This window comes from Meles meles, chromosome 12, assembly GCF_922984935.1.
Source record: "Meles meles chromosome 12, mMelMel3.1 paternal haplotype, whole genome shotgun sequence".
Taxonomy (NCBI): domain Eukaryota; kingdom Metazoa; phylum Chordata; class Mammalia; order Carnivora; family Mustelidae; genus Meles; species Meles meles.
The window spans coordinates 25,295,723-25,312,796 of NC_060077.1; the positions used below are offsets into that span (position 1 = coordinate 25,295,723).

Genomic DNA, 17,074 nt, shown 5'->3' on the forward strand with positions numbered 1-17,074 from the left:
TCTCCCTCTCTCTCTGCCTGCCTCTCTGCCTACTTCTGATCTCTATCTGTCGAATAAATAAATAAAAGCTTTAAAAAAACAAACAAAAAAACCCGGTCTGGGCTCCAAGGCTCCCTCCTCTCCCCTCAGCTCTCTTTTCCTCCTGAAGCCATGTTCCTTGGAAGAGGGGCCCACTCTCCTGCCTTCTCTTCCTCACCTTCCATTCTTTCCATGTCTCCCCATCACTTCTTGGCAAGGTGGGGCAGAGCCCCCGTGAGCCTCACTGACTTAGCCTGGTTGACCTCCCAGCTGCTGCCTGACACTGTGACCACTACCCTTTGCTGCTGCTGCTTCTTTTAAAAAAAAAAAAAAAAAATTTTATTTATTTGAGAGAGACAGAGAGCGAGAGGTAGTAGGGGGCACGGAGGGCAGAGGGAGAGGGAGAAGCAGGCTCCCCACTGAGCAGAGAGCCTGACTCCTCGATCGATCCCAGGACCCTAGAATCATGACCTGAGCCGAAGGCAGATGCTTAACCAACTGAGCCACCCAGGCGCCCCACTACCTGCTGCTTCTGGAAAGTCTCTTTGGTCTTGGCTTCTTTCTGTTCATCTTGCCTGTTCGTTTCTTTATTCATTTATTAGGGCTTAGTACAACTGTGACTAAATCACTTTCCCAAAATGTCTTAACATCCAGATCCCACCTTGGACTGTGAACTCCACGAGGGCAGGGGGTGGGGGGCTGGTCTTTCTCACACATGCCTGCCTCACTGCCTGGCATCTAGTAGGTCTTGGTAAACATGTGCCGAGTGGATGCATTTAGCCTCTCCTCCCTTGGTCCTCCCAACCAGGCTGACCGTCCATGCCCTAAGCCCTGAGGACAGCCAGTTAATACTGGGAGCTGCTCTGGACAAATGTCTGGGCCATGGCCTGGCCTGTGCTCCTAATTCTGGGGCTCCCATCCTCTTTCCCACCCTTCTTCCATATTCCCCCTGGACCCTTTGGCCCCCTCCCAGGCCTCTGTGCTCCTCAGGGTCTGCTGTCCCCACCTCTGCTGAAAGAGTTCTTTTCTCTGCTTCTCCCCGCAAGCCTTTTCTCTGCTTCCCCTGGACATAAAAATGAAGAATCATTCAGTGGGCTTCGCGGCAGACTGGACACACAGAGGAAAGGACAAACCAATCTGAAAACAAAGTGGAAAAAAAAAGGTCTGATGAACTGGGATTTCCCATCCTCTTGTCCTATAGCTATTGGGCTTATATTTTCTTCTTTGTTAAGAACACTAGTGACAAGGATGCGGAGGTGGGGAAAGAAAGAAAGGATGGCACGTGGCATAGGGGTTAAAAGCGTGGGCTTTAGGAAAACCTGGGCCTGAAGCACTCCTTGGTCATGTGGTAAGTGTGGAACCTTAGACAGGTCACCTGCCCTCTCTGACCTTGGTTTTCTCATCTGAACCTACCTGGCGTGAGTTCGACAAGATAACACAAGGAAAGAGCCCAGCCGAAAACTCTGGCCGCATTGAGTACTCGGTAAGCGCTTTTATTCTCATTACAAATATCACGGTCTTACTGTCATTTTCATTTATGAACATTGCTTTCCAGACTTAGTCTGTACACGAAGTTTTCCAAAAATATTTTCACAATCGTGGAGCATTACCATCCAGTTGTCTTAAAAAACACCACCACTAACAACAAACTTACTCTTCAATATTTTATTTCTCACATTGCTACCAAGTGTTCATTGACATCATCTTAAAGTAGGGGGCTCCACAACCACCCCCTGCATTTTTGGTGGGTTTACTTTTGTTTGTGGTTTTGTGGTCTCCCTCTGCATTATTTAACCCAAGCTCCCGGTGTGACAGGGACAGGCGGGCTCCTGCTAATCGTTTCCTTTTCCAGAATGCACCTGGGGCGAAGGACCGACCTGCACCCAGGCTCCACTGCCAACTTGCCTCCCTGGGCTCCCGGGTCCCCCCCCCCTTTTTTTTTTTAATCAATGACAGGCCCTTCCCTGCCCTCCCCACCTCACAGAGGCCCAGAAGCCCTGTTCAGACAGACACATTTGCCAACAGTGCCCCTTGTAAGCTAGAAACAATGGCACTCTTAATCCTAAATCCTCTTGGAGGTACTAGGTCGTAAAAGCTTCCTGGGAAATGCCTGTGATAGCCATGTTCTCTAACAGGGTGCAGAGAAGGCACTTAGAAATTCCTTCTTAGGAGCAGCGGTGGGGTGGTGGGGCCCAGGGATCAAGTGAGCGGGGGTTCAGGGCTCCTACCCCACTTCACTTGTAACACTTTTGCCATTGCCCATCTTAAACCTTGGGGCCTCCTCAGAGGATTTAATTGGCACCAAGTGGAAACCATTCACCTGGCCCAATGTACCCACTTTGCAGATGGGAAAACTGAGGCCCTGAGAGGCAAAGTGTTGTGCTTGCCAGCACTGCTCTGGAGGACTCCTGAGTGAGGTGTTTGCAAAGCATCCCTGAAGGGGGCGCCCTCAAGATTTGCAATGAGGAAGAATAGTTCTTCAAGGGTGATCAAGTTTGGCCTGGCAGTACATTCTGGAAGGTTTGAAAAATCATTTGTCTTCTCTAATCCTTTAGACCGGGATGCCAAGGTGAGGCCCGAATGCCGCTCCCAGAGGTCAGGAGGTACATATGACAAAATGAAGGCGAGAAGGGCTGTGTGAACAGTAACAGGTAAGGTGGGTAAAGCCCAGGGCTCCCCCAATTCACCTCGCCTTGCTCCAGGGCCAAGAGCTGGGTCTGAGGAGCTCAGGGAAACAGTAAAGAAATGACCCTCACCTGTGTGGTCCCTGGCAAAGGCCTCTGGGAGGAAACAGAGTCTTCCTGCTGCCTGTCAGAGTGGTTGACCCCGAGCCCGATCTCAGCTAATTCAGCAGCTGGAAAGGAAGACACCGCTCCCCTCTCGGTGCATCTCAAATGCACCAAGAGAACTGGCGTGACTCAGAGGAATTGCTATTGATTTTCACTTGTGCGGCTGACCTAACAAAACCAATTTGTCAAGTGCCTGTCTGCCTCGCTGCTCCGGACACTCATCTAAACCACGTGCAAATAAATTACACAAGCATCTCGGGTGATTTGTCAAGGTCCAGCTGGGCAGGGGCCCTGGCTCTCATGGATGGACTCCAGGCCAGGCTGGGGAGGATCAGGCTGGCAAATACCGCACACTCGATCCTCTATTGATCAGCAACAATCTGGGGGTGGGGGGAGACCAGGAATCGGGATGCCTGGCACCTGCTGCCACACTATCAACCAACTGACCATACCAGGCTGAGGTTTTGAGGAACTAGGCCCAAGTCTTTAACGGGGCTTGGCACGGACCTCCTTCACAGGCGTCTTCTGGTCTCTGACTCCTTGACTCTGGAGGATCTGACTTCTGGTATTGGCTTTGCTACTGGACAAATGTCCTCAGGACAGCTGTGAGATGGCAATGACACCACCTATGGGAGTCTAGGACTCTATAAAGGCCAGGGGTCAGACTGAGGGTCTGATCCTTGTTCTTCCCTCAACCCGCCTGCCTGTTGCCTGGGCAGGCACCTCCAGCTCTCAGTGCCTCACCTACACCACAGGGCTGGAAATACTCCCTTCCTCTAGGGGTGGAGGTTGCAGGGACTGAACGAGAGCATGGAGGGGACCAGAGGGCCTCACACCTTCACCTCTTCTTTCCACAAGCAGGGGCTAGAGGTTCAGAGGAGGGAGTAATGTGCTCAGGGCCACACGACAAAGCAGGGCAACCTCAGGAGGGGTTAAAACGAGAGGCAAGCATGCCAGGCTGATGAGCAGAGTGGGCAATCACCCTGCTCTCTCACTCTCCTGATGGTGGCTGTCACTGAAGAATGGGATACAGGGGGAGCGGGCTGGGGGCACTCATGGGTCATTGCTTGAAAGGGTCAAAAACTTTATTTGCAGGCCTTTTCTGTTTTTGTCTTTGAATTTACAGGTTTCCTGCCATCCGGGAAGGAAATCGCCAAGAGAAGTGGTGTCTTGCTGCATGGGGTCTGTGGGGCTTGCCTTGGAGCTCTGTCCCCATCCCTTTCGCCTGCTCGCTGGGCCCAGGGGCTCCTCCACTGTGGGATAAGGCACTGTGTGTTCTGCAAGAAGGCGCTCATGGCTGGCTGGTGGACAACGAGGCGGCCTTCTCAGGGGCTGCAAAGCTGAGGCTGTTGAGGGGTGGAGTTGAACTCGGGGCCCTGGCAGGAGGCCAACGGGTGAGGAGACCCGAGGCTGTAGTAGTAACTCAGCCTGGCAGGTCTTGCTGCTGCCCCCTCCCAGATGGCCCTGACAGCGCGGCCTCAGGATGGAATCATGCCTTTGCTTCTTTTACGGTCAGCCATGGTTCTCCGGTTGTGGTTGGCTCGCGTTGCCTTGTTGGCTTCCTTCTTCCTGCGTTCCTGGGTTGTCTCACGGGTCTGCCCGTGGCCCCGGGGGCTGCCGGCCACTGCCGTCGAGCTGTCATGCCTGTACCTAAGGGAGGAACAAGCCAACCCAGGGAATGGGAAGAGCCCACTGGCTTTCTTAGAGGTCCCTGGGAGCAGACACACAGCGAGGGCCAGGACACCCCTGTCCCACTGCCAGTGAGAAGAAATGGAGCCGCAAGGGCAGGGCTCTGGGGCCTCTGGCTGGTCCTATGTCTGGTGAATTCTCTTCTCTGAGCCCTGCCTCCAGATGCGACCCCGGCCTACCAGGGGGAAGGACCAGCTGTGGGCTGAGCAAAGCCCACAGCAAGGAGAGGAGGGCTTGGGGATGGGGATGGGCCTATTTCTTCCTCTGTAAAATGAGGATGATGATAAAGTGGCTACATCCTGGGGCTGTTGTGAGGATTAAACTAACACACGTGATACACTAGATGCTTGGCTGAGCCTTCCCCAGATGGGTCCCTTCCGTCCAGAAGGCCCCTTCCCCCAGACACAGCTCTTCAAAATGCTCACCCCTTCCTGGCGAGGAAGGCCATCCGCCTGGCTTCTGCCTTCTCCCGCAGCACCGCAGGGTCCTGCACAAAATGATCGGGCTGTGGAGAGGAGGGGAGAAAAAAATCCAGAGTCAGGAGCCACCCCATTTGCTTAAGCCTCGGGCGGCTGTGAGGCTGCGCCTGGCTGAATTTTGTAGACGCCTCAGGGCCAGGAGTGGGGGACGCCACAGAGTGGCAGGGCGAGGCACTGTAATGCTGCCGCCCTTGCTTGGGTCCAAGCTTTCCACGAGAAGCCTCTCTTGTCCTTTAGAAGCCGCTAAAGGGACGAGGGCTTCCTGTACAGGTAGGGTGGAGCAGGTGGACCACGAATGGGCGCATGGATGACAAATGGGGACGGGATGGCCACCACGAGAGGCCGCACAGGGCCTCGAAGGCTAAAGCCGCCCCTGGGAGCTGCCTTGTCCTCACTCTAGGGCCGCCCCTGGGGTGCTCCGAGAGTACCCACTCTTGAAGACCATTTTTTTGGCCAATAAGAAAAGGAGCCTGGACTAGCAGTGGGGAGAACTGGGACTGAAGGATCGCACACAGGCTTTCACGGTCTGTACTGTTTAAAAAGAAACACAAACAAGTGCAACTAGTAACAGTCAAAAACTGGAAGACTTTACAGAAAAATCTGGGCTGATGTCTTGCCTGGGAAGAAGAAAGCCCTGGAAGCTCTGGGCCTCCGTTTCTGCTGAGAAGCCCCTCGGACAGGGTATGTGTGCTTCTGCCCCACCAGCCATGATCTCTGGCAGTCTCTGCTACTCGTTACCTCGGGAGCCTGGCCTGGATGCATCAGAATTTGTCACCCTGGTGGGAGGGCACGAGGGGATACAGGGGTCCCAGGGTGCCACTCCGTTCAACCTGAGCAACACCACCCTTAACCTATTTTATATGTTGAGGTTCTAGTTGAGGTTTCATTTGAGGAAAAAGTTCAGCTGCCAAAAAACAGAACTTTCAAACCCACCAGCCCAGATGACCTCCAAGGGCCCTTGGGCTCTACATCTCTGTGAGTTTCAGAATTGCCATCCTGGGACGCCTGGGTGACTCAGTTGGTTAAGCGTCTGCCTTTGGCTCAGGTCATGATCCCAGACTCCTGGGATCAAGTTTCACATTGGACTCCTTGCTCAGCAGGAAGCCTGCTTCTCCCTCTGCCTGCTTTCTCTTCCTGCTTGTGCTTGCTCTCTCTCTGACAAATCAAATAAATAAACAAAATCTTTAAAAAAACAAACAAATCGAAAAACTGCCATCCTGAGCACGGTGGCCCAGAGCTGTCCTTCTTTCAGTCCCCAGGCTCATGGGCCTGACGAACCCAGAAGCTCAAAGGCTTGGCCTCTAACCTGTCCCCTAAGCCCACACTGGGCAGTGGAGGTGAGTTCCAAGCCAGCAACTCTCCAAGCAGACATCCTAAGTTCAGAGGAACCCCTCTTCTCCTGGGCAGTGAGGCAGCCTCAAAGCCCTGCAGGCAAGCAGGGGCGCAGTGGCCCCAATCTGCCCTTCAGAACCGCCCCCTGCCCTTCATCTGCCACCTGCCAAGGCAGTACCTTGGGGGCTTCATCCTCAGCCTCCTCCTCCTCCTCCTCCTCGTCCTCTTCCTGCCCTTCTCCGGGCACTTTGGTTCTCAGCACCTGAGGGATGGTGAAGGGCCTGAGGGTTTAGAGAGAAAGTGAGATCAAAGACTGGATTAGACCTGGAAAGAGAGCCTCGGGGAGGAGGCGATGGGGCTGGGTGAGAGGGGGGTATCAGGATGGGGATGGGTTCAGGCGGCTGGGTGCTTTTAAGCCAGCTTTGTTCCAGCCCCCAGACTCTCTGAGAGTACCAGAATCTGAGATGGAGGCTTAGGGGAGGCTAAGCTGGGCAGCTCTGTTTTTATCCGCGCTGGGAAATCTCTCTAAGATTCCATGGCTAAGAGTTTTCTGCATTTAAGAACTATCTGAAAAGACTGCATGAAACCGAATAAATGTTGCCCCACTGGGGATGGGTTGGACTAACTGGCTGAGGGGATGTCTGGTGCTAAGGGACCACTGGACCAGGAGTCAAAAGGGCTCAGTTTGGGCCCTGGTTCTACCACAGACTTGCTAATGCCATCAGGGCCTCGGCTTCCCCATCTATATGAACAAGCAGCTCCGGGAGCACAGCTGTGCCCCGCCCCCAGCCCCGTCCCCCAAACTCCACCCTCTTAGCGCCCCGCAGCCTCACCTGCGGCTGATGAGCTCATCATCTGAGTCGGCATCATTAGCGCCCACCTGGTTGCCATCGTAGGTGTCATCGTACTCATCCTCATAGTCGTCGCCGCGGTAGGGCAGACCCTCGCCAGGCTGCAGGGGCACCTGCAAGGAGTGTGGGGCCAATGGGACCGGGGCCGGCCCACTCCCTCCGCCCCGCCCCCACCCTCCGCAAAGGCCTGGGGTCCCTACCTCCTCCACCACCACGCTGTACTGCTCATAGCGCTGCCGCTGAGCCACCACCTCCCGCTTGTCGTTCAGCAGGCTCCGTGTGTTCTCCTCTTTCCTGGCAGCGGCAAGCGGGGACAGCACAGAGAGAGGAAGAAAAACCATCAGGCTTGGGCTGGTGCAAACTGACAAGCAGCCGTGGCAAGGTGGGGATGGTGGTGGGGGGCGGTTGTCCCTGCTGCTGGTGGCCCTGTGATCCTGTCCAGCTGCTCTGGAAGGCATCCCAAAAGGGATGCTGCCATGTAAAACGTGCCCACCCTTCGGCTGGGAAATTCTTCTCGGAGGCACCCACCCTAGGGAACTGCTGGCCAGGTGCATAAAGAGGTCTGATGGGGAATTTTCTTTTCAACGTTGATTGTGACAGTGAAAAATGAAAAACAAGTAGTGTCCATCACAGGTGAAATGGCCAAATGATGTGCCACATCTATATTACAGAACGCTGTGCGGCTGTTATCAAGAATGACATTCATCTATTTGTGCTGATGCAGAAAGAATTCTAAGACTTACTCCTGAGTAAGCTACAGAAAAATGTATGCAGTAAGATTCCAACTGTATAAAAAGCAGAAGGCAAACCAGACAAACTATGTGTTCCTGTGAGTACATAGATTATAATTTACATGTCAATGCACAAAGAGCTATTAAGTCCCCTGTCAAATGACAATGGTTACTCCTAGGTAGGGCCTGGGATTATTTGAACGTTTTAAAACAACAAAAATTTAGGGGCGCCTGGGTGGCTCAGTCATTAAGAGTCTGCCTTCTGCTTGGGTCCTGATCTCAGGGTCTTGGGATCCGCCCTGTGTTGGGCTCCCTGTTCAGCAGGGAGCCTCCTTCTCCAGTTCCCACTCCCCCTGCTTGTGTTCCCTCTCTAGCTGTTTCTCTGTGTCAAATAAATAAATAAAATCTTCAAAAAAAATTAAAAAATAAAACCCAAAAATTTAGGGGCACCGGGTGGCACAGAGTCTAAGGCCTCTGACTCTTGGTTTAGGCTCAGGTCATGATCTCATGGTCCCAGGATCGAGTCCCTCGTCAGGCTCCATGCTCAGCATGGAGTCTGCTTGAGATTCTCTCTCTTCCTTTGCCCCTCCCACTCATGCTGTCTCTCTCTAAAATAATTAAAATCTTTAAAAAATTTTTAAAAAATTTAAGAAAGAGCGAGTCCCGCTTACTAAGCTCAGGGGAGCCACAGGAGACCTTGGGGGATGAGGGGAGAGCAGGGGTAGCTGCCTTCTTCCTTGCACCCCTGCTTTCCTCACAGGAGCCTTCTATCTGTTCTACAGTTCAATCTTCCACGTCAGATTGCACTGGAAGAAAAAGTCCAAAAGTTCAACTCCTGTTCTATTATCACAGGTGAGGAAATTCGGGCACACTGGAGGGGAGAGGGATGTGCTTGAGATCTGTGAACTGTAGCACAGCCTCAGTGGGGACTCAGGCCTCTTAACTGTGGCTTTGCAAATCTGTAGAAAAACCTGGCTTGTCAGACCATAGCAGGCTTGTGGAATGTAGTTTCTAGCCCTGCAGGGGAAAATCAATATGAGATGCCAGGCAAGAAAATCCAGCTTAGCTGTGAAATCGGTTTTCTGGAAGGTATCAAGGGTTGGGGGGGGAAAAAAGAAGAAAAAGAGGTACAAAGTCATATGCAGCTTCCATAAAAATCTTCTATTAACTGGCTTTTGATGCAGAGAGGGATAGGGGCCTGTGTCACTCAGGCTGTCTGCCTGGGAGCCTGGGGCAGGTCAGGATTTGGCTTCCTTCAGTAGTTTTTACTAAGGGCCTACTATGTGGCAGGTAGGATACAAAAGTTGAGTTGCAAGAGAATCAAAAAAGAGTAAGGTCGGGGCACCTGGGTGGCTCAGTGGGTTAAGCCTCTGCCTTCGGCTCAGGTCATGATCTCAGGGTCATGAGATTGAGCCCGGCATCAGGCTCTCTGCTCGGCAGGGAGCCTGCTTCCCCCCTCTCTCTGCCTGCCTCTCTGCCTACTTGTGATCTCTGTCAAATAAATAAATAAAATCTTAAAAAAAAAAGAAAAAAGAGTAAGGTCTGGATCTGGCCTCATGGAACTCATAGTCTAGAGAGGGTCACGACCAAGCGGCAGCTATCATGAAATATGCTGAATGAAGGTAAGCATACCCTAGGAACACAGAGAAAGGAAACATGACCTCTGGCTTCAGGGGGTTCTAGCGGGGGTGGGGTGGGAGGAGAGGAAATGGAGGCTATTTGCGGGGGTCGTTGGGAGGCACTGGATCTAGACCAGGGAAAATTCTTGGTCCACAGGAAAATTTCATATCATGCCAAGAAAGGGGGCCTGTGACTTTGGGCCCAGCCCTTATCTGGTCCTCTTCACCAGGCTGGGGGCTAAAGAGGAAAGAAGAGGGGAGCAAGGAAAGGGGGCCCGAACTCATCCAAGTGGTTGGCGTCACTGGAAGGAGCACATCCCCTCCTTCTACACATATTTCCTGAGGGCCTACTAGGTGCTAGGACCTATGCTGAGCCAGGCGTCCAGGGATGAATGAGAGGTCACAGTCCTCTCTGCCACACCCCACAGCTCCTGCTCCATTCGGTCCCTGGTTCTCGTGCGTAAGGTCCCACTGTAGGCCTCTGGTTATGTGGCTCCCTGGCAGGGCCAGCAAAGTCTTGACAACTCTGCCCACCCAGGATCCTGGAGAGGACACACACAGGGACAGTGGAGCCTGGTGCCCTGGGCATCCCATCCAGGGAGGTGCAGTTTCGGCCCCATGACCCCATTTAGAGCCAAGAAGGAAAAGTCAGGGGCAATGAATGCCAGCCAGGAAAAGACCCATCCGAGGCCCAGAACTCCAGTCAAGTCTGGAAAAACAAGCGACAGTGGCTTCGGAGACTTTGGAGCAGGTGCTTCTTTGGCTTCTTACAAGATGACAGGGAGCCCAGGGACCATGTGGGCTCCCCTGAAGCCCAGCCACTTTCCCTCCTCACTTCTTCCATCCTATCCTTCAAGGCCCAACTGGTCCTTGGGGGATGACTCCCACCTCTGAACTCCTAAAGGACCTGAGGAGGCAAAAAACCCCTCCTTTTGCAGGTGAGGAAACGGAGGTCCCAAAAGGCATAGCACCTTTCCCAAGCTTCTACCAGCCAAGCCAGGGACAGAATACAAGTCTACGAACTCGAATCTGCTCAGGTACTTCCTGAGCTGTGTGATCCATCACAAGTAAGTCTCTTATCCTTGCCAAGTCTTAATTCTGCATTCCAGGGATGAAATAAGATGATGACTAAAAGTGAACCTGGCACCTACTGAGCTCAACAAAATGAATCCTGTTTCTTTTCACTGCAGGACTTGTCAGAGCCTTTAGCATGCTAATGTGCTCTGTGCCTCTCCAAGAAGCCATGTGCACAGACATTTTTTTGGCCAGAGACCCTTTTCTGAGGGAGAACATTCATAATCTTCCAGATTATGAGATTAGTCCAAAGGAGTTATGGGACCCACCTTATACACACTGCCTCCTTCATTTGGCCCATGTGCCTGGCATCTCCCCAACAGCCATCGTCCACCTCACCCCACTCCTAACAGACCCTCACTTGGTTCAGGTCTTTTGACCTTTCCCCCTTCTGCTGGAGGCCTGGACCTTGGCGCTGTGACCCAGCTCCTCACTGGGATGAGACCGGAGTCTGGAGACTTCTGGGAAAGGCTTCCTAGTCTCTAAAAGAGATACAGGAAGATCTGGTCCAGACTTACTCTTGGCACTGTCACTTCTGGAGGTTGCAGCTGAAACAGCTGTAGCCGCCCAATGGCTTCAAAGGAACTAGCTCCGAGAGATGGCAAAGATGTTTCCTTGATGATGAGGCTGTACCACAGGTTAACCAAGCCTAGACTGCCCTACCTTGTAACTCCCTGTCATGCCAGGAAGAGTTTTCCCTGTTGAGCCACTGAGTGCAGCTATTTGATTTAACCACACACCTACCTTTTAACTCAAGTGTGACCTGTGTTGTGCTACTTTTCTCGTGTGCCTGCTGACTGCCCTGCCCAGATTAGGACAGACGTCCCCACTGTGGTCCCTGTATACCCTACCCCAGCCAAGAAAGGGGGCCTGTGACTTTGGGCCCAGCCCTTATCTGGTCCTCTTCACCAGGCTGGGGGCTAAAGAGGAAAGAAGAGGGGAGCAAGGAAAGGGGGGCCTCTCCCACTCTGTCGCTACTCGTTTAATGGCCTGAGTCTTTCCCATGGTCTCTGTGCCATTTGAGAGCATGGCCCCGAGTGCCCTGCTCACCTTGTCTCCCTGGTGTCTAGCAGAGGATCTGGAGCTAGTAAATCACTTAATAAATATTTGCTGAATGAATAAATAAATAATGAACGCATAAATGGAGGCTTTGCCTCTTTGTAATCCCCAGCCCCCAGGCGACCCAACTTCACGAATTTGGTAAACATTTGCCACCCAGTCTCTCTGCCCAGCGGCTTGGAGTACCCTCGGAGCAAGGCACAGCCCTCCTCATCTGCCCTTTTCCATAGCAGGAGTTTTGAGGGTCATGCTGGTCTGGAACAGTGGCCGCTGATGCAGGATAACATCTCTAGCCCAGGATCTGGGGATGTCGCAACGTGTGTGACTAAGCAGTTTACAATTGCTTCCTGTCCAACCAGCCAGATGGCTTTATAGCTGCCCTGTGCTCGCTCCCCGAAGCTGTCGGCCAGCTGAGCTTCTAGCACGAGATGGCCCTGGGGAGAGGGAGCAGCACAGGGCCCTCACTGAAGAAGCAGCTTGCAATTCTGCTGCCAGGGCTCCTATCATAAGAACGGGGCAGGTCTCTCACTGCCCCTCTCTAAACCTCACATTATATATATATATATATATATATATATATATATATATATATATATAATATATGTAATGAGGGAGAGAGAGGGGGCAGCCTGTACTTGTCCTGCAGTTCCCAGATTCCCAGATTTCATGAACCAATACCATTTAAAGGAACCCTGGGGGCTAGCACAGTGTTGTCAATGTCTTACTTTGCCTTTTCTATTGAACCATCATCACTACTGACTTGTGGTCCCTCCAATGGGCCTCTACTCCAAAGCCAGGTCCTCTTTCCAAAGCATAAAATGTGTCAGCTCACGGACCATCACCATGCTCCCCACGATCTCGGGGTCACCATCCCTGTTGTTTACTCTGCCCAGAAAGTTTCTCCTTGCCTGCTCTTTTCAGAATTGACCCTTTGACCCCTCCTCATCCTTCTGCTCTTGGTCCCATTTCCTCAGAGGAGCCTTCCTACCCAGATCAAATCCCTTACCGGAAGCTCGGAAGTCTGTACACCTTCACCTTATAGTGCCTGTTAGATCTGCAATGTTACTCTGCTTGTTTGAACAATTGATTAGTGCAAACTCCACAGGGCCAGGGGCCATGTCTGTTTCACTGCCCACTTACATCTCCAGCACCTAATAAATCCAGGGCCTAGTATGCCGTAAGCACCAGGCAAATATTTGTTGAATGAATGAATAAATCATAAATGGGTTTTTTCAATGCCAAAAAAGTAGAAAGGACATACACTAAAAATAAGTAGAAAGGCCTTAAAATAGAATGCGTTCACCCTCTGAAAAACTCACTTAGTATAGGCCCTTAATTTTCTCATTTTGTCACAGAATGGAGAAAATCACGTGGAGGGGCGGCTTCTAGAAGTACCGCTCGGCTCTATTGTCCAGAGATTTGACAGTTGACACATCCAAAGATATAAGAAGGGAGGAGGAGGACAGCTTAGGTTCCTCTGGCCTTTTGCTATCCACAAGGGGATTCATTTAAAAACCACCCCGTGCAGAGTCAGAGCTTAACACGTAACCATTAGAAAAGCTGGCCCTATCGCTTCTCGGCCTTTTGGCTAAGATCAAGTGTAGAAGCTGGCCCTGCCTGCTGGGAGTACAGAGATCCTGGACTGCTCAGGCGGACCCTAAACTGAAACTCGGGCCAGTTCCATAAGGACAGAGCCCTTACTGTCTTTTGATTTTTTCACTGCACATACAGAGTAGGGGAGCCTGGCACCTCTCCCGCCCATTGTACTCACCTCCTGCCCTTGTGCACCCGGCTCAGGTCCACTGAGTCTCTGCTGAACACGTCAAACTCGTCATTCTGGAAGACGTTGTGACGAGATGTCAGCAGGGGAGTCGGGTCTGGCTTCACTTGCCTGGAAGTAACCCAGAAATCAATTTAAGGGGGACTGATTGGTAAGCTGATACCTACCTTATACCTTATGGACACCCACCACGTTACCTCCATCAGATTCTCCACTCCCCTTCAACAGCCACACGAGACACGATCTAAAACCCTGCTCCGTCTGACCACTCCCTGGGGACACAGCCATCCCTCACTCAAGGCTCCCCCTCAGTCCCATGGGCTAGTCACATGGATTTTCTTCAAAGTTTCCTCCCTCACCAAACACTTGCAATAATGTGACAAGATGGGTCCCTAAGAACACTCAACCCTTCTGTGCCTCAGTGCCCTCCTCTGTAAAACGGGCACAAAGTGGCTAAGGAACGTATCCAGAGACGGAGCTAAGTTCATTCATTCAAAAAACGTAATTTGTTCATTGGAGAAACACCCATTTGTGTACCCATCACTGCGGCCGTGTGGGCCTACCAAGAAGCAGTGGGCTAAACTCTGAAAGGGAGGTGTGAGGAAAGTGAGAAGCACTGGCCATCCTCCCTTGGGAACTGACTGGAAAGGTGACAATGACAGGGGTAGGCCAGAAACTTCAGCACTCTGAAAGGCTCAGCAACCCCTTTGTCACATGCCACATCGGTCCTCCAGTGAGGTGCCGCTGTGCACACTCTCCGCCCTGCAAGGGGCACATGACAACCCCCCCAGGGACCTAAAGTTTTGAGGTTTTGCAGAGGAGGCCATCATTTACATGGCTGGTAAACGCTACCATGGGCAAGAGACAGACGGCTGAGTTCTGGCACAGGAGGGGGAAGCAGAGAAGCCAAGAAGGGGCCCAGACAAGGCCCCCAGAGTGCCTCCAGCTGGGGCCATGCCACAGCCTGGGCACCGGGAGCCACCTCCCACATCTCTCTCCCACCTGTCTAGGCTGCGGTCCAGCTGGCTGAGGGCCGGGGCCAGCCGCTCCTCCAGGAAATTGTTGATCACCTGCTCCGGGTCATAGCCATAGTGTTCCAGGCAGGCCAGAATGAAGCCCTCACCGAGGTCTGGCAGCAGGTCCTTCACTTGGGAGATGAGCGAGTCCAATTCCACACCACCCACAGGAGGGCCCAGGGCAGCCGCTGCCCCCATGCACTGTGGAGAAAGCTGGAGTGAAGGCGGGGAAGACTGGGCCAGGTGGGTGAGAGGGCCACAGGCCCTAAAAAGCACAGGATCAGGAATCGGGGGACCTGGTGTGAGTCTTGGCTCTGCCACACCTGGGCCAAGGATCTCAGCCAAGTGACTTAGGCCTCTCAAGTCTTCATTTCCTCCCCTGGGAAAAGGAGAGTTCTGGCAGAGCTACTTCTGGCTGTGTGACTTTCGGCAGGGCACTTCCCCTCTCTGAACCTGAGCTCCTTCCATATAAAATAGGCCTACTACCACACACCTCATGGGGTTGTCTCAGATGGCTCAGAAAGAATCATTCACCCAAGGCACCGAGCACAGTGCATGGAGAAAACTAGACACTATGTAAATGGCTGTGGCCTCTACTCGTCCTTAGCCAGCTCTAACAAGTTGATGGAGAGGAACAGCACTGGAGAGGAATGGCAATCACCAGCCCTGGACCATGGGGAGCTGCTCCCCTTTGATTATATTCCTTTTAAGAAGTGGGATTCAGTTCATATCCTGCTCCATGTGACTGAATTCAGTTAGGCTTTTCATTTAAGGAAATTCGTAAATCAAACAAACAAAAATAAGAATCATCCATGTCAGGGGCACCTGGGTGGCTCAGTGGGTTGAGCCTCTGCCTTTGGCTCGGGTCATGGTCTCAGGGTTCTGGGATCGAGCTCTGTGTCAGGCTCTGTGCTCGGCGGGGGGCCTGCTTTCTCCTCCCCCTCTGCCTGCCTCTCTGCCTACTTGTGATCTCTGTCTGTCAAATAAATAAATAAAATCTTAAAAAAAAAAATCATCCATATCTCTGCTAAGAAGCCCAAATGTGGGAAAGGTGGCGAGGACTGTCATTTTCCAAGGCCCTGTGGCAGTCACGGGCCTGAGTCTAACTGGAAGGAGAATGGCATCTGTTAACAGAGCACAGAGGGCTGGCTGGGTTTGGGGCGCTCCACACAACCCCTCTGGGAATCCCCACAAACTCGAGGAGGCAGGGATGGTGACCGTCCTCACTTATAGATGGGGAACAGAGGCTAGAGGTGAGTGATGGCCACACGGCTGGTGAGTGGCAGGAGCCGGGTACACCCCTGAGCTGCCGGACCCCAGAGACCGGGTGGCCTTGATCCCCACATCGCGCAGCCTCCCAACACGCAGGGAAGAGTCCTGGGCTCAGTGTCCCATCTGTACAGCTGTAGACTGGGCGAATTCTGGGAAAGTCTGGAGAGAAAGTGCTAGATTGGGGGCTTTGAAACTCGTTCAGTGGAGCCGTGCAGTGCCCCGGCGGGGAATCCAGGCTGGCCAAGCAGTGAGACCAGGCGCCGCTCTCTACTGCAGCCAAAGTAGCGCCGCGGCAATCTGCTCAGAGGAGCGCTCCAGGAAGGATTCCCCAAAGCTCCAGCACTTCATTTTAGAGGGGAGAAACTGGGGTTTTGGCAGCTGAAGCAACTTGCAGGACTCTCCAAAGGCAGCTCGAGGCTGTCAATTCCAAAAGAAACCCTTTTCTCTGGGAGCAGAAACAGTAGGGGGAGAGATTTCCCGGAAAGGGCAGGGGAAGGCGGTGAAAACGCCGCTGCAGACACACACCTCGTCTTCCTCTGAGTTTTCCGGACGTGAGGACGGTCCCCCGATGGGCTCTCCCAGCGCAATGACCCCATTAGGATCCTCAGCCGCTGGGGGGTCTTTAGCATCTGTGGCTTTCTGTCGGTCCACCCCTTCCCAAGCACCCTCAACGGCCTGGAGGATGTAGGCAGTCCGCGTTTCGTCCCTGTTGACATGGGTTAAGGCGCTTCTCTCTTGGGAGTGGGGGCGTTCGCTGCCTCCCTTGCTCTGAGGCAGCATAGTTTCTCAATGCCTTTCCGGCACCTGACCCTTTGACTTGTGTTAGGGGCTATATGAGCTGTACCCAGTGGGCATCATGGGCACCCGGGCTGCATGGGGAAGCAGGGCAGGCCACGACCACCCTGGCCTTAAAACCCAGTGCCTGACACTCAGCAGAAAGCAGGTCTGGATGAAGACAGGGCCAAAAGCACCCTGGGATGTGACATCTGGGAGAGCCAGCAGCTCCTCCTCTGCACTGACCCCTAGGAGGGCCTGATGGGGGTCCTGTACCCTGCTTCCTGTCCAACTAGCTGAGGGCTTCCTACAAAGGCTGGGGGCCTGGCGCTCTGCTCAGCAGGGAGCCTGCTTCTCCCTCTCTCTCTGCCTGCTGCTCTGCCTGCTTGTGATCTGTCAAATAAATAAATAAAATCTTAAAAAAAAAAAAAAAAGGCTGGGGGCCTAGGGGGTATCCCTGAGGCGAGCCTGAGCCACCTAACCCAGTCTCCAACATGGCCCACAGGCCCTCCTCCCTGTCCTTCCTCACTCTCTACCACTCCAGCACTGCCAAGCCCGACATCTGGGTGTTGCCTTAGATGTCCTCCCACC

General features: G+C 53.0%; 1 protein-coding gene across 11 annotated transcripts in view; it reads right to left on the minus strand.

Moving 5' to 3' along the window:
- Positions 1-1,505: 1,505 nt before the first annotated feature.
- Positions 1,506-17,074, minus strand: part of ASCC2 (activating signal cointegrator 1 complex subunit 2) — a 41,015-nt gene continuing 25,446 nt past the window's right edge. For all 11 annotated transcript variants that reach the window (XM_046024981.1, XM_046024986.1, XM_046024990.1 and 8 more), the window contains 8 exons: positions 16,235-16,415; positions 14,424-14,638; positions 13,413-13,532; positions 7,359-7,452; positions 7,141-7,271; positions 6,486-6,588; positions 4,922-5,001; positions 1,506-4,457 (listed from right to left, as the gene is read on the minus strand). In XM_046024981.1, coding sequence (XP_045880937.1) covers positions 4,286-4,457; positions 4,922-5,001; positions 6,486-6,588; positions 7,141-7,271; positions 7,359-7,452; positions 13,413-13,532; positions 14,424-14,638; positions 16,235-16,415 — 1,096 coding nt within the window. In that variant the 3' untranslated portion in view covers positions 1,506-4,285. The remainder of the gene's footprint in view (positions 4,458-4,921; positions 5,002-6,485; positions 6,589-7,140; positions 7,272-7,358; positions 7,453-13,412; positions 13,533-14,423; positions 14,639-16,234; positions 16,416-17,074) is intronic.